The 17,776-nt window shown below is 38.2% G+C and overlaps 1 protein-coding gene across 1 annotated transcript in view; it reads left to right on the forward strand.

The window, feature by feature from the left end:
- Nucleotides 1-17,776, forward strand: part of LOC124276483 — a 45,313-nt gene that overhangs the window by 16,005 nt on the left and 11,532 nt on the right. Inside the window, exons 2-3 of the mRNA XM_046712113.1 lie at nucleotides 12,066-12,178; nucleotides 12,443-12,538. Of these exons, the coding sequence (XP_046568069.1) occupies nucleotides 12,068-12,178; nucleotides 12,443-12,538 (207 nt within the window). The 5' untranslated portion in view covers nucleotides 12,066-12,067. The remainder of the gene's footprint in view (nucleotides 1-12,065; nucleotides 12,179-12,442; nucleotides 12,539-17,776) is intronic.

Consider the following 17,776-nt stretch of genomic DNA (forward strand, 5'->3'; position numbering starts at 1 on the left):
AGGCAGCGTTAAAACGAGACAGCGGGCGCACGTTTGTGCCTCTATATAGCGCGTTATTGCTAATGTACTTCAACGTAAAGCATGTAAAGGCTGTCAATAGGAGAAGTTCGGAAAGGTCCATGACAAAGCCTTAGACCTTGGTGGTGGATAGAATCAAGTAGTTTAAAGTTGCTTTTGCAGGCTCCACCATTGACGATGGAGTAGTGATTTATACAAGTGTAGGTGAATAGTCTAATTCCCCCTGCATCTTGAATTTGAAAAGACTTTCAACAAGTCGAGCCCCTTCAAACATTTAGCTTTAAGATACTTAAAATACAGCAGACAAAAGTTAAACGAGAGCCGCAAATAAGACAGAATAGCTTAACCTCGTTTACAGTTTTGATGGGGTGCCATTTTATAAACAGTTGTGGGTCTTTATGCAATTTATATTTACGGCAGAAATGTATACAATTAGTTTTGGATTTAGAAAATTGGAAACCGGTTTAAGGTGACCATTTATGAATTTTACTGAGACAGATTTGTAACTGTCTCTCTATTTTATGCACATTTTTACCACGTCAAGTAACATTAAAATCATCCACGAAAAGTGATCCATCAACTGAATGGTGTTTTAATACGAAATAAAGTGACAGACAAAACTCTGCCTTGTGGGAGTTTTCAAACTGTGGAATTATTTCAAATTGCTTCCGTCATCACCCAACTGTCCATAATTTAAATACATTTAAAACGCTTTAAACAGAACAAACGGCAATCTTGGCGAAACTATGTTTTAAATTAACTTCACGAACACACATGTCCAAAGTTTTGAATATGGTGCAAAGAATAATGAACGGTAAAGGGTCAAAATCTGGTGTCCATCATCTTAAGAATGGTGACAAACGATTAATCAGTAAATCTGAGACAGGAAATAATTTAGGAGAAACTTCAGCTCACTTACCTGATTCTTGTTATATACCTAAACCTGAGCGTGACCATACTGATCGTTAAATAATTATAGGACAATATCACTTACTTACTCACTTACATGGAAATTGTCAATAACAGACTAATATGGTACTTGAAAACAAAAGTGAGTGAGGGAGTGAGTAATTACTTAACGTCACATCGGCAATATTTCAGCCATATCGTGACGAGAACATGTTTGATTTTGAAGTGGAATATATGTATAATATAAAAAACTGTCGACGAAGGACAGTAAAACAACTAAAATATCACAATTAGAATTAAAACTAGCGTGGAAAGTTTAAAACTAATAGCACTATAGGGACAATACAATATATAAACAGGCTATAGATCGCTAACAACAGAAGGTAGATCACCATACTAGGGACCATGGGGACTTACAGTGCCTTTGCTACCTGCATGGACCCTAGTTGGATTTACACCATCCCTTCAGCCGTTGGCGATTATAAGAAATGTTAGCCAAAATTAAAATAAGAAGAATACTGGTAAGTTTAAATTGACTTTCAAAGTTTTGGGACTGACGTACCCTCTCAGGGGGACAATAATTTTACGCTACTTCAACCCCCCTTGAGGGTACAGCCACTAACAATCTAAGTTACTAATCAAACTATCAATCATTAAAACACATCTATCTACAGAACATATTTATCAAAATTCATTAATTAAATCAATTTTTTTTAAAAAAGCAAGAATTAAATGAAGATGAACAGTATTAAAAAGATCCTTAACAGTTTTAACATTGAAATATTTATCCCTTATGATGGAGAATTCAACACAGTCAAGCAGGAGATGCTTGACCGTGACTCTCTCATCACAAGGGATACAAAACGGAGGATCCTCGCCTTTCAATAGGTATACATGAATATATCTTGTGTGGCCAATGCGACATCGTCGCATGATGACCTGTTCAAATCTGGACTGACAACCCAAGTAAGTATAACCAATATAGGGTTTTATTGCATGTAATTTATTAATACCTACCTGGGTGTCCCACTTCTTCTGCATCAGATTGCGGATGTAAGTTCTAATGCTAGCTTTGTAATCAGAGTATGGAATAAGAAGTGGTGTCACAGATTTGTTGAGTGCTGCCTTAGCAGCAAGATCAGCCATTGTATTCCCAGAAATGCCAACGTGGCTGGGTAACCAACAAAAGACGATGTCGCATTGGCCAGTAGCAAGCTCATTATACAATTCAATTATTTCTAATAAAAGTGGATGTTTACAAGAAAGATTTTTAATAGCCTGAAGACACGAAAGAGAATCAGAAAAGATGATGTATTGTTTATATTTACGGTGTTGATTAATATATTTAAGAGCTGTTAATATGGCGTTAGCTTCTGATGTGAAAATAGAGCTATTATTTGGTAGTCGAGAAGATATTGTTCTGGATCCAATGACAGTGGCACAAGCCACCGCGCCACCATCCTTGGGTCCATCTGTAAATAAGGATTTATATGTATTATATTTCTTTCTTAATTGACTAAATTCTTGTTTATACTGTAAATCATTAGTTGCGGATTTTTTAAATGTGGTTAATGTTAAGTCAACGTCTGGCCTTACCAATTGCCAAGGAGGAGAAGAAAGAAGACGAGAAGGAGATATATTCTCAAGCTCAATTCCGGCAGCAGCAATAAAAGGTTTAATTCTGTGTCCAAGAGGCGGAACAAGAGAAGGCTTTTTGTTATACAAATCCTCATAAAGAGGATTGAAGACACAGGGTTAGATTCGTTAGAATATAGTTTGGTAATATATTGTAAAGATAATTTTATACGGCGTTGGGAAAGAGAAGGCTCATCTGCTTCGACGTAGAGACTATCAACTGGAGAAGTTCTAAATGATCCAAGACAAAGTCTTAGACCTTGGTGGTGAACAGAATCAAGTAGTTTAAGGCTGCTTTTGCAGGCTCCGCCATATACGATCGAGCCATAATCAAGTTTAGATCGCACCAATGATCTGTATAAGTGAAGGAGGGTAGTTTGATCCCCTCCCCACTTTGAATTGAAGACAACCTTTAACAAATCGAGTGCCTTCAGGCATTGAGCTTTAGGGGATTTTAATATGTTGCAGGAATGTTAAATGGGAATCGAAAAGTAGGCCCAAGAATTTGGCCTCCTTTACATCTTTGATGGGAGTGCCATTTAAAGATAGTTCTGGGTCCTTATGAGGCTTATATTTTCTACAAATATGTATACAATTAGTTTTTGATTTAGAAAATTTAAAGCCATTTTCAAGACACCATTTATTTATTTTGTTTAAACATAACTGCAGTTGCCATTCAATAGTATGCGTATTTTTACCACGGCAAGAAATATTGAAATCATCCACAAATAATAATCCATCAATTGAATCATTTAAAACCCTTGATAAACTATTGATCTTGATGCTAAACAGTGTGACAGACAAAATACTGCCTTGTGGGACACCCTGATCCTGATTATAATGATCAGACAGGGTTGAACCCACTCGGACTTGAAATTGCCTGTCTTTTAAAAACCGTGATATAAAATGAGGCAAACGGCCTCTCAAACCAAAATCATGTAAATCCTTCAAAATGCCATGCTTCCAGGTCGTATCATAAGCTTTCTCAAGATCAAAGAAAATTGATACAGCATGTTGTTTATTTACTATAGCATTTTTAACAAAGGATTCTAAACGTACCAAATGATCAATGATACTACGATTTTTCCTGAAACCACATTGGATATTTGTTATGAGATTATTGGTTTCAAGATACCATGTTAATCTATTATTCACCATACGTTCCATGGTTTTACAGACACAGCTAGTTAGACATATCGGTCTGTAATTAGACGGATCTGTATGATCCCTGCCAGGTTTTGGTATTGGGACTACAATGGCATTACGCCACGAAGGAGGAAATTCTCCAGACGTCCATATTTGGTCAAATATATCTAAAAGTGTCATCAGACATGGTTCAGGTAAGTGTTTCAGTAGCTGGTAATGTATATTATCATCACCCGCTGCAGTGTCATGAGCTTGCTCAAGAGTAGTATGTAGCTCATGCAATGAAAACACTTCGTTATAATCTTCACCGTTATTTGCTTCGAAATTAAGTTTTGTCTTTTCCTGTTGTTTCTGATATCTCTGAAACTCAGGGACATAATTTGTCGATGATGAATTTTTGGCAAGAGTTTCGCCAATTTTTTTTGCAATTTTAGACTTGTCAGTAATTAAATTATCACCATCTTTAAAATGGTGAACAGCAGATTTTGAACCTTTGCCTTTAATTCTTTGAACCATGTTCCATACCTTAGACATTGGCGTGCGTGAATTAATTTTTGAGACATAATTTCTCCAAGATTGTCGTTTGTTTTGTTTAAAGGTACGACGCGCCTTTGCATTGAGTATTTTAAATTTATTTAAGTTATGGACAGTTGGATTATGGCGGAAATAACGCTCTGCCTTTTTCCTTGCTTTTCTGGCTTGTCTACAATCTGTATTAAACCATGGTTTTCGTACATGTGGAGTCGTAGAGGACTTTGGTATACACTCATCAGCTATTTGCTTTAAAACGTCAGCAAAAGTTTGAATGGGATCAGTTATATCACTGAAACATTCAGGTCGCAGTTTCGATTTACATATAGTTTGATATAAAGACCAGTTAGCCTTCGAAATTTCCATCTTGTATACGATGGAGAATCAGATGGAGTTATTTCTGAAAGGATAGTTGGGAAGTGGTCACTTCCACAAAGATCATTATGAACAGACCAATCAAATTCATTCAGGAGGTTAGAATCTGCAAGAGACAAATCCAGAGAAGAATAAGTGCCAGTTGCAGGATGCAGATAGGTGCTTGAATCATCATTAAATATGCACAGGTCATTATTGGAAATGAAATCTTCAATTATTTTGCCTTTAGTATTAGTGTTAGTACTGCCCCAGAGTGGGTTGTGACCGTTTAGGTCACCCATAATAACACATGGTTTCGGGAGTTGATCATAGAGTGATTGAAGATCAGTCTGTTGAAGTGCCGATGAAGGTGGAATATACAGAGAGCATAATGTAAATGCTACACCCAGAGTAAGTCGCACTGCAACAGCTTGGAGATTAGTGTTAAGTGTAACAGGGCTGTGAATAACATCCTGTCGTATAAGTATAGTAGAACCTCCAGTGGCCCTATCACCCAGAGGGGAAAAATAATGATAGGCTTCAAACTGACGTAAGCTAAAATTATCTGTCCGTTTCAGATACGTCTCTTGCAGACAGAACGCTGATGGAGTTAAATCCTGGATCAATAGCTGTATTTCATTAAAATTTGTCCGTAGTCCTCTACAGTTCCACTGCACGATATGTTTAGATAGACCTATCTTTTAGGCGGATTAATTGGGGATCTACCCCGCACCGTTTTCGAGGGTGACAAGCTATGTGCCCTAGAATGATCCGTATTTGTTAAATAATTTGATTTTATCATCTGACCCTTTTGGGGCTCTGTCACTTTGTTTCTTCAAAGCATCTGGCTTCGGTTTGCCTTTGTTTTTAACTATTTGTTGAACGTTTGACGTTGATTTAGACCTTTGATTCGACTGAGAAGATGTGTCACGGTCATAAGATGGTTCTGATTGGATTTGGTGTGTGTCAGGAAGTGTTTCTGCAGTTTGTGTAGATATTGCAGGTGACAAAATCTTCGGAGAATCTGTTTTTATCCAAGTCAAATTCGTCTGACAGCTGACAGATGATGTAGTTACTGATGGGGTTCTGTCTGAATATTTTGAGTACACTTGATCTTATTTATCTCCATCTGCTGTTTCCAAATGGGACAATCTTTTGAGAACGATGAGTGATCACCTGCACAATTGGTACACTTCTTAAAGGTACTGACACAATCTTCTGTTGTATGTGTCTTCTCACCACAGTGAACACACACAACAGACAATGTGCACGTATTAACACCGTGTCCGTATTTCTGACATTTGAAACACCGCAGAGGACTTGGGATGTACACATCAACTTTTACATTGCAGTAACCTGCCTTGACTGATGGTGGAGGATTCGGGGCAGAGAAAGAAAAGAGATATGTATTGGTTTGCACAGTTTCATTATTTTTACGGGTTGTAAACCTTTTCACGTAAAGGAGTCCTTGATCCTTCATCTCCGTGACAATGTCAATTTCCGTCATATCTGCAAAGAGACGATCTCGGTCTCGTACAATACCCTTACTGGTGTTAAGTGTTCTGTGTGCAGAGACCATAACCGGAACTCCGACAAACAGCTCTGTGGACAGCAGGTTAGTTGCTTGCTGCTTTCTGTGACACTCGAGTAATAGAGCTCCTGTACGCAAGCGTTTAACGTTTTTCATTTCACCTGCTATGCCGTGGACACCTTTTGATACTGCAAACGGATTTAGCTTCAATGGAGTTTTATCAAGAGTCTCAAGAACGAGAAAACGTTGCCAGTAATCAACGGATTTTGAGGGTCGCTGTTCGTCGTCATCAGTATCGAGTGGACGCTTCGTTTTTTTGTTTGGGGTTTCGTAAGCCATGTTGAGTTTATTTTGATTCGTCATCCGAGCTCCCCACCCACCACAGAGTATCATAAAGACAATGCTGATCGCAAGTGGATTTCCAACTTGCAGCACCAAGGATACCCGGATGATATACTCAAGCAGGAGAATCAACAAGTAATTATTCCACAAGATTGGCCCATGAGCCACTGCCTTCTGGACATAGGACTCTAGGCAACATACTAAATTGGAGTTGTACAATCAAAATACAAATATATTATCATAGAGCCGAGACACCTGACAAAATGTTTCTAAATAATTTAAAAATTTGTACAGCAAAATTTACATATACAGGGCTTAGCATGACCAGCCGATTGATAGAACCGGGTCAGTTCTACCACCCGTCTAGGTGAAGTAAGGGCCGAAGTGGTGTGTTGGGCAAAGGAACGCTGTTCCTGGAACCAGTGCCCTCAACCACCAGAATCCCGTCCTCCACCGACATAGGGGCGCAACCCACGGCAAACGGGTTGGTGGACCAAATATACCCCCTGGTCCACAACGGGGGGGTTGAAGAGCGCTTAGCGTTACCCAGCACCCACCACGAGGAGGTGGCTCTTCACGGGTGCCTGAAAACAAAAGATCTGAATGCAAATATCCAATGTGGTTATAGGGAAAATAGACGTACCATAGACCACTTGTTTAGACTGGACATGTGTGTGAAGAATGACATTATTAACACACATCATACCGTACCAATATTTGTCGACCTGGAAGAAGCCTACGATCCAATAGTGCAGGGACTTGTGTAATTCCGTGGGAATTTCATGTTAATTTTTGGAACCAATACTAATTGTAATCACTGTTGTGTATGGATTCAGGAAAAAACATGGTTCCATTTTTTTCTGTTTGCTATAAGTGTCATTGTGGGGTGATTGAATATGAGTTACCAGAAATTCCTTGCGACACCATTTCGAGAAAAACATGTTTTCATAAACCTATCACCAAATAGTCATGTAGCGTATCAAAATGCAGCTTATGATGCATGATATAGAAATAACCACATAATATGCTTCTAATTTCAATTTGGTGACATAAAATATGGCATAATTATATTGTATTAATCAAATGTTGCCTTAATCGGACACCAACATTGTAAGTATTGACCTATATCAATGGAAAACATTTATTCAATGTATTCTCCCTTTTCATAATATATACTACCATGACACAATTATGTAGTAATAATAGTACCCAGGTAAGGTTAATGTGACTATCATAATGTGACTATCATGCACAAGTGTCAAATCTGGACTATCATTACAGTTAGAATTAACACACTGACACTCGTGTTTGGGTAATTAAATGACAAATGACATAAAACCAAATGTGCAGTCAATATAAACTGAATGTATTAAATACATAGGAGTGACAAATTATATCACAGTGAACTGATAACTACATATTACAAGTGGGGTATGCAAGTACAATATATAATGTGCACTAGTATATTTATTTTAACTTTCACATTGTTAAGTAACTTGCATAGTCAGTCAATCCGTCATTAACCTGCAAGAACAAAACATGCTTTTGAAAAACAAGCTTCGACATTATTTGTCATACAAACACAAGCATGAATTCTACGCATATTTGTTCCTTAATTTGGAAACTAGAACGGCCCTCGTTAGAAAACATGCCTCCGCCTTGCAGAGCAGTCTCCTTTCACTATGACATTTTTAAAGTACTAGTGTGTACTTGTACTTTAATGTACTTTCACTAAACCGTACGCAAATAGCCCTTGTGTCATACCTAACATAACCACCAAGATTCATTCAAATCCATCCATAACTTTTTGAGATATTATTCATGTTCTCCATTTATTTAACATCGCGAATATTTTCAAAGTACCTCTGCGTACATATAATTTTACATACACTTTTAAAAAACAAACAAAAGAAACGCAAAATAAAATTTCAAAATAATGATCGAAAGTTTTAAAAAATATGTCAAATTAAGAATGCTTTGAGGGTTGAATATTGTTGGTTGGCTGTTGGTTTAGAAGAACGTGTAGCGAATGCAACCATAAACGATTGATTTTGAATGGTTCTGTCGATCATGATTGTCATGATAAGCTTGACTGTTATGGAACACAACCAAAAGCCACTATTATTGCTTTTCACGTTCAAAGCAGGAGTACAAGCTATGGCTATAAAATACCCAAATGCATCTCGCAAATTCATGCAAGACCCATGCAAATACTGGAAGAGAAAATGGGACGTCTCAACGGTGCCCACCTCAATATTGCCACTGGTCAATTACAAGCTGGCGAATCTAAGAGTGTCGTGGCGAGGACCTTCAGCATTCTTCCCAGCACAATAACTCGTTTGTGGGATCGTTTTGTGCATTCCATTTCGACAAATGACCATCCAAGACCAGAAAGACCGTGAGTCACCACACCTGTCCAAGATCACTACATCCGGGTAACCCACCTACGTGACTGCACAAGGACGGTTTGGAGCTCGGAGAATGTCCGACCAGACAATCAGGAACCGTCTCCGAGAGGTAGGTATGCGTGCCTGACGTTCAAAAGTTGCCCCCTCTCTGACACGATTACATCAACGTCCGCGGGTCAGGTGGTGTAACGCGGTGCAGCCATGGAATCTTGGAAACTGGAGGCACGTATGGTTCAGTGATGAATCGCGGTATCCCCCTCAAGCGACGTGACGGAAGACAACGTGTCTACAGACCACGCAATGAATTGATTTGGTGGAGGTGGTGTGATGATGTGGGGAGCCAGCTCATACACCTGTAGATCGGAAATGGTGCTCGTCCAAGGCAATCTTACGGCCGTTCAATATATCTACCAGATCATCTGTCCTCACGTGCATCGCCTTGTCGACCGCCAAAGTGAGCTATACCAACAGGACAACGCCTGACCTCACACAGCACTTGCTACAGTTGACTACCTGGACAATAACAACATCAATGTCCTCCCCTGGCCCTCCAGATCTAAAACCAATTGATTACCTGTGGGATCAGATAGATAAACGTGTATGTCAACGTCGTAATCCGCAATTAAGGCTTTCAGAGTAACTGTTGTTCATAATGCTGCAGGAGGAATGGAGAAGGATTCCACAAAGAAACATCCAACAACTGCTTCAATCTGTATCAAGGAGGTGTCGTGCAGTTCCAGCAGTAAGAGGTGGTCATGCAAGGTAGTAACGTCAACGTCTCCTCGTGGACAGCAGTAATGACTATGATGACTATCATTCTTGTGAAATGTGCACGAGATACAAATGTATTGCTCTACATAATTTCAATGCTGGACCGTTTATTTTCGTTGATTTACATAGCTGAATAAGACCAAATTGTTCAATGATATTTGGCTTTTGCGTTTCTTTTTTTTAAGAGTATACTTTCTTCACCATCTAATTGATTTGTCCTGGGGACATACCCAAGAGATCTAGTAAGTTTCATTGAAATCCATCTAGTAGTTTTTGAGTAAAGATGCTAACACATAAATATATACACAAACAGGGTTGAATGCATACCCACTGCAACAAACCTTCGGTTTGGGCAGAAGCAATTATGATCATATTGATTATTATGAGATATATTATTGAGATTCATAATATATAAAGGTAGTTGTAAAACACACATCACAGGGTACATTTGGATATACTACATGCCTATGCTGTGATAGGTTTATAAAAATACGTCTTTCTCACATTGCTGTTGCAGCTCCATTATGGGTACCGATGGTCAGTTACCCCAGAATGACACTTATAATCATCATAAAAAATGGAACCATGATTTTTCTGAATCCATATGCAATACTGATTACAAGTATCAGTGGTTCCAAAAATTAACATGTACTTCCCACGGAAAGCAGTTTTGCTACATAAGCCCCTGCACTACAACCTGGAAACATGGAATTTTAACAGATCTTAATCGAATGGGTTTGAGAGGTCGTTTTTATATCGCTGTTTTAGCAAATAGCCATTTTCAATTTCCTGTGCGATCAACCCTTTTTGATTTTTCTTATGAAGATCAGGATGTACCACAAGGCAGCATATTGTCGGCAACGTTGTTTAGTAAACAAATAAATAGCTTATCTAAAATTTGTCCTAAAATAGATAAGTAGTATTTTATAAATGGTAGTTTTGATATATTATCAACTGAGATTGTTAGTGGCTGTATCCTCAAAGGGGGTTATATTATTGTAAAATTATTGTCCTCCTGAGAGGAAACGAAAGTCCCAAAACATTCAAAGTACATGCATACCTACCAACTTTTTTTAAAGCGTAGTATTTCTGCGATTTTAAGTTTTGGCTAAAATTTCCTACAATCACTAGCTGTTGAAGGGATGGTGTAAATCCAACTATGGTACGTGCAGCTGCAAGTAGCAAAGTCCCCATGGTCCCTGGTATGGTGATCTACTTTCAGTTGCTGGCGATCTATAGCCCATTTCTAGAATGTGTTCTCAATTAACAGTTTACTATTTTATATGCTCCCAAACTAGTTTTAGATAACATGTAATGTACAAGTTGTTGTACTGTCCTTTGACGACAAGAAGTTACAACATTTAAAAATATTTCATACATTTTTTGCTGTATAATGTTCTCTCGTCACGATGTGGCTGAAATATTGCCCTTATTTTTTCCGACACAAGGGATACGCTTTTTAAAGTGTCGTCCATGAAGGATCCTTTTAATAATATTAGGTTTTATTTGATTCTTGATTTTGTAAAAGCATTAGAACTGTTTGAAAAAAATTGATTTATATGTTTTGTAGATAGAAGTATGTGATTTTTACTTGGTAGTGTAAATTAGCAATAGTGATTGTTAGTGGCTGACCTCTAAAAGAGGGTTAAAGGGTACGTAAGTCCCGAAACATTCACAGTACATTTAGGTCAACCAGGGTTTTAACAGTAGAATATTTTTTTATTTTACGTGGTGGCTAGATTTGACAATGGCCACCTGAAGGAATGAGCAAAAGTACTGGCATTACTTGTTTTAGTCAGGATGTGCATGAGATACTGACTACTCACCAACCTTTTTATGACATGTATCAGACAGTGAGTCAGTGAAATGTATAAGAAAATAGCCAAAATGCGTGCATGAAATGAGGTAAATCAGGGAATTGCCCAACAATGTTCTATTTGTAGATAGTTTGTACTTCGTAAATTTGCCAAGGTAAAGTTCACAGGAAAACACGCAGCTCCATTATCCTACAGCTATTGAAAAACATGTTCAATTTTTAATGCATGTCAGCCATACAGACACTTTGTAATTATTTATGTTATCTATAGAGTTGTGACGATATACCGTAGTATCAATAATCGTGATATTTTTTCAGACAATAAATATATCGATTCTTTTTTCCGTATCGTGATATGTATCGTTGACCTTAAAATTGTGACTTTTCACCAGAAATTGACGGTTATGTCAAACTTTACACTGTTTCTTGTTATCAATATACCCTTTTTAAAAGAAAATAACTAACTATAGCATATCGTGATATGCATCGTATCGTTCCATGATATCGCAATACGTATCGTATCGTGAAATATCTGTATCGTCACACCTCTAGTTATTTATAGATATGGCTATGAAAATCTAAATTAACGCTCAAATGCTTCCAGCAATGAAGACGTTTGGAATCCTGGTTGCAGTATCATTGTTCCATACAATATCGGAGGACTTCTTCCCTCAGCTGTACACGATAGGCACACATTATCAGATTGGTCACAGTGTGGTACGTTGTGGTGTTTGTTATACATTTGACAAGACTAGTTTCATTTTATAAATACAGGAAGTAACATATTTCATTCTTACACAACCCCTATAAGAGGATGCTTTTGTTTTATTATGCAAAGACATATATTTGTAACTATGTCCTAACTGAACAGAACTCCTTGGTAATGGTGGAGAACTTAAGGTTAAGGTATATTCTTGTGAAATAATAAGATATCATTACCAACGGGTTCACGGATGTATTTTTAGATGTGTTATATTCCAGGGAAGGACATTCCGAAAGGTGATTCACGAGGTTTATAATCAGAGTAAATCTTTGGCGGAAATCACTCAGTTCATACAAACAGAGGCAGGGAAAAGGGTAAGCTTCTTACTGTCTTTAGTGATCAAATTTAAGTGCGATTAGACTAAGTTTAACTTTCTTAGCCCATGCGAGTAAATAAACATTCATCACCTGCTTGATACCGGAACATCTACACCGCAACGTCACAAATATTCCAAAGAAACAATTGTCAATCCATAAAACTGCTTCTTCATATTCACATTCTTTCTATTAAGTATTTACATATCATTTATGTAGTCACGTCTGAGGCAAATGACAACACCACCCACCCCACACCCCCAAAGCGACTTTCCACGAAGCTATAATATTTAGTGCTGTAACGATGCATCGAACTATCGATGGATTGTAATTGTTGAATCCCCGATAGCAATTAATCGATGGTGGAAGCGAAAAACTATCGATACATCGATAGTATGTGTGACTATCGATAGTTTAGAAATTGACTACCGTTGATAAATGCGCAGCGCAAAATACACGAAGTACCAGCTTCGTTCATTTCGATTTAGAGATATCCACCCCTGATATCTCTTAAACACACATGGCGGCAAGCACGGTATACGACTCGGAGTTTGAAATTGTGAATAACCATACGTTTTTATATTAACTGTTTACTTGACCTGGATTTCAAGTTGCTTGTCAGTTATTAAAAGAGACTTAACTACTTTGACTTGTTTTTATTTCATATAAACTAAACATTCAATTGGGTGAGGTGAGGTGATTCAAGGAGAAAAAAAACTATTTCAATAGCAATATATGCTGCAATAGACTAACGCTGTCGCAATAGTTGTTTCCCCCTCAGTAGTTACCCCTAGTAATACTATTAGTGGAGCGGCTTGATGAAATATATGTTCACATCTGGCAGGTTAGCTGAAGTTGGCATAGACAAAGCTTAAAGAGCCATAATCATAAAGCAAGCAGGAGGCACCAGTTTTGGAAATTGCAAAAAAGGCCAAAGGGCAAAAAAGCAAAAACATGTGTTTTTTGCATATTCATAATGTTTGAGAAGACATTAAAAACCTTAGATGTTTAATTCACAATGATAATGTGAGTTAAATGGAAAATCTTAATTTACAGGCAGTACTTCAAGGCTTTTACTCGCTGCAACTGCTCAATTTACTGCACACAGTGTCCAGAACGGGAACGTAATTGTGTGCACCGAAGACCCGCTTTGATACATTTACACCGTAAACTGCAGTAGGCCTTACGTCCACATATGATCAGTTCTCTACACACTTTTGCTGCTTCAGGCAATGTAGTCCATTTGGGAACCCATCATATCTCTTCACGAGTGCAGACCCATTCAGACGCACAGGGGCGTGTCACCCTTAGAAACAGCGTTAGAAAGACATATAGGTATATAGACCCTACCCTAGTACTATATATATGAAAGGAAAGGGATGTAACGACGGAACCACCCCTCCTCAATCTAAGTTAGATTTCACCACGAAAACTTTTTTTAAGGCCCCGTCGAGGCCTACGGATCAGAAGCGAGATGAGTTCCCTACAAAATGAGCTATAAATGGTCACAATCGGATCATTATTTCAAAAGCCACGACTCACCGAAAACAGCTACCTCCGCAATTCCAAGCCAAAATCATGGATCACCCAAGACAACGAAAACTCACCTTTTAAATTCGTTTATTAATTCCAGCCACGTTGACAGCACCTATGTAGGGCTAGATTCGATCGGCAGCGCCATGCCACGGGTCTAAAAACTTATTGCAACATCTACAAATCATTTACTCGACAGTAAGCAGACATTTTCTCCAAAACCATCGGCAATCATACTCACTTGTCGGCAAAACGCGTTGCGGGGGATAAAAATGGTGAATTTATTGTGCTTCGGTCACTAGTGTTTCAATTATAGCAATTTCATTAGTCAATAAAATTAAAACTGGACTCAATATAGCCTGCCTCCTAATCATTTTATGTTCAGACTACCATAGGCTATCTATGTGCAAAATATGACCTTTCCTGCCACCAGGTATCAATTTTGAAAATAATTGTGACCAAGCCGCTCTACTGTATTGTTCTTGATTACACAATGTAATTTTAGAAAGTGGTCAAATGTAACATATGTTATATTTGGGATTACACTTTCTTAGTAAAGTCCAACTTTATGAGAGAATTTCTGTCTAATTCGTATACAAGAGTACTTATTGAGCTACGAACATAATAACATGGAATTGGGATTCATAACTTTGTACGCCTATGTCAGGTACATACCTATGGCAAAGTCAAAGGAAAATCCATCCCCTCCATTTTGAGACTAAGTCGAAATCGGTTCAAGAAGAATACGTAAATAGCAAAAGGCACCACTTTGGGAACTGTTTGATATATCTGCCAAGTTTTGTTGAAATGTATTGAACGGTTTTCGAGTTGTGCTCCGGAAACGACACCTATCTTCATTTCATCTAAAGCTCTGTTCGCATGGAACCCAATTTGCACATGTGTAAACTTGCACCCTAATGTATATATACATACGTATGCAAAAGCAAATTTGCTATGCGTTCGCATGAAGAAAAAGGGGTTCGTGTATTGTTAGGTGAGTAAACAACTTGTTGCCATGTGATCATTCACTCTCTAACCTTTGCCATGGAAGGATACCGAAGAAAATTTAGGAGACAGTTCCCTTGTCACTTAAGTTTGGCTCTGATTGGTGGATTATATCATGAGAAGAATGTATGGAAGATTCATAGACCAACAATCTGGTGGGATCATATCTACAGCAACACAGAATGGATTCAGAATTTCCGAATGCACAGAAACCTGTTTCAAATACTCCATGACCAGTTGAAAGTCTACCTTCAACCGCAAGATGGATGGGTTAGGTCCCCAATTTCATCAGAGAAAAAGCTTGCAGTAAATGTGTATTGGCGCGCCTCTACTGGAGAATACCGTACTGTGGCTAATCTGTTTGGCGTGGGCAAATCAACAGTATATGACTCTATACACCAAGTATGCCAGGTCCTAGTGGATCACTTAATGGAGACCTACGTTATCTTACCCAAGGATGAGGAGCTGGATCTTGTGATCCAAGGTTATGAAAGGCGATGGAATTTTCCAAACTGTGCTGGTTCCATAAATGGCTCACATATACCAATCAAGTGTCCCAAAGAAGCCCATGGCGATTACTTGAACAGAAAAAGCGCTTACTCAATTGTAATGCAAGCCTTGTGTGATCATCAGTATGTATTCCGTAATATTAACATCGGTTGGCCAGGCCGTGTCCATGACACAAGAATCTTTGTAAATTCGGAAATCTTTCACAAATGCGAGTCTGGAAAACTATTTCCTCAATTTCATAAAAGGGTAACCCTCCCAGGAAGAGATTTTAACCTCCCAACTGTTATTCTCGGAGATGGAGCCTACCCTATGACGAAATGGCTTCTGAAGCCATACAGCAACAGAGACAGTCTGACGGAGGAGCCAAAGGTATTCAACTACAGGCTCAGCAGGGCTTGAATGACTGTGGACAATACCTTTGGTAGGTTGAAAGGCCGTTGGCGATGTTTATAAAAGTGTTTGGACGTGGAAGTAGAGTTTGCATGTACCGTTGTTGGTGCATGTGTTACACTACATAACATCTGTGAGCTAAATCATCAAGGATACGACGAGTCTGGGAGAGAGGAAGATGACAAGGGTGATGAGTGTGAGGTCCGTGATGTTGATAATCTCACCTCAGGCAAACTGTTGCGTCAACATCTGATAGAAGCCTTCTTTCTTGGACTACATTAAGGCTAGATAGCCTTGAATGACAGAAGAACAGTACAAATTGAAACAAATTGCCATACTAAGGACAGTTGTTGTACTCCATATATTTGTAAACATTCTGTTTTCTTTTGTTCTTTTGTCCAGAATATAGCATATTTGATTCAGACTGAGGATAAAATAGTTTGTGGGTTTGTGGATTTGCTGTTTCCCTAAAAGTTCATAACTGAGTGTATGTAGAGAAGACAGTTTCATTACCAGAGATTTTCTTAAAATCCAAAGACGGTAGAGTGCTATGCTACACGTGACTATAGTGTAGTATCACCCTGGGTGTTGATAGTGGCGTTAAACTTCACTTCACTCATTCATAAAATCATTTTAGATGAAATTATTCAGTTCATTTAATAAGGTTGTAGAATCGTATCTCTTTCATTTACCTTAATTTCATAACTACGTTCAACGGCTGAAATGAGTTCCCTGCATTTTGAAAGACAATTACAAATAATTCAGTAGAAATAAATTTTATGAACTTCCAGAGAAAAGTAAACTTTGAAGTAATACCAAAATACCTTTAATCTAAACATATTATCGCAACTATTTTTGCTACAGAATAAGTGAATAATTATCTTTGAAGCTCCCTGAAAGAGCAAAATAAAGTCATGTTTTCTGGTCCACTGATGAAAGGTAATGAATCTATTGTTAACCACATCATACGTCAGATTATGTTTGTTATTCTCTGATGATTCCAGCCGTCAAAATCATAAAGAAGGAACGACATCTGTTCTAGAATTATGATGTACGGTGACCACGTCGCCTTGGAAACTATTTGCATGAATTTCTCTGTATCTGGAAACAAGCATACACTAATATTATAAAGTCAAACAAACACTTAACATTTACGGAAGCTACAATGAAGAAGTTCATTTCACATGTTGTAATATGTGTTTCCACTAGTGTCATATGACACATCAGATCCCGGATCATCGCCACGTGAGGTTCCTGGAAAGTGGCCTTGACCTTGACCTTGACCCATCTTGACAAGAATCATGCGCATCATATTCAACTGATGATGGTTTGTCTCTCGGTGCATTCTCTCCTCTGACTCTCGATTACTTTTCTCCGTTTCGATTTTCAACTTTTCCATCTCTAGTTTCTTCATTTCAAGCTCAATTTTTCTATTTTCAAGGTTGACATACTTATCTTCAATCTTCTCGTTGCTTTTCGTGAATCCTGACGTTACAGTTGTCATGGCCACCTCAAGTTTGCTTTTCTTAGCTTTCATTTTCCATTTCTGTGAACTCTGACTTTGCTCATTATCTTTAGCTGAAAACATTGAGCGCTTTCACGGTGGCTGACTCTTTGGAAGAGCATCATCTTTTTCAAGGTAACCTGCTCTGATTCCAGGTCTTTTCTCTTGCTTATGGTCAGAAGGAAGAGGATTATCCCCTTTGTCAGCCTCTGTATCACCAGTAACCCCAGACACTTCTGCATCAGGACCAACCTCTGTATCACTAGAGACGTCAGTATCTATGTCATCATGGGTTT

This window comes from Haliotis rubra, unplaced genomic scaffold (assembly GCF_003918875.1).
Source record: "Haliotis rubra isolate DU_JTF1 unplaced genomic scaffold, ASM391887v1 Scf2099, whole genome shotgun sequence".
Taxonomy (NCBI): Eukaryota; Metazoa; Mollusca; class Gastropoda; order Lepetellida; family Haliotidae; genus Haliotis; species Haliotis rubra.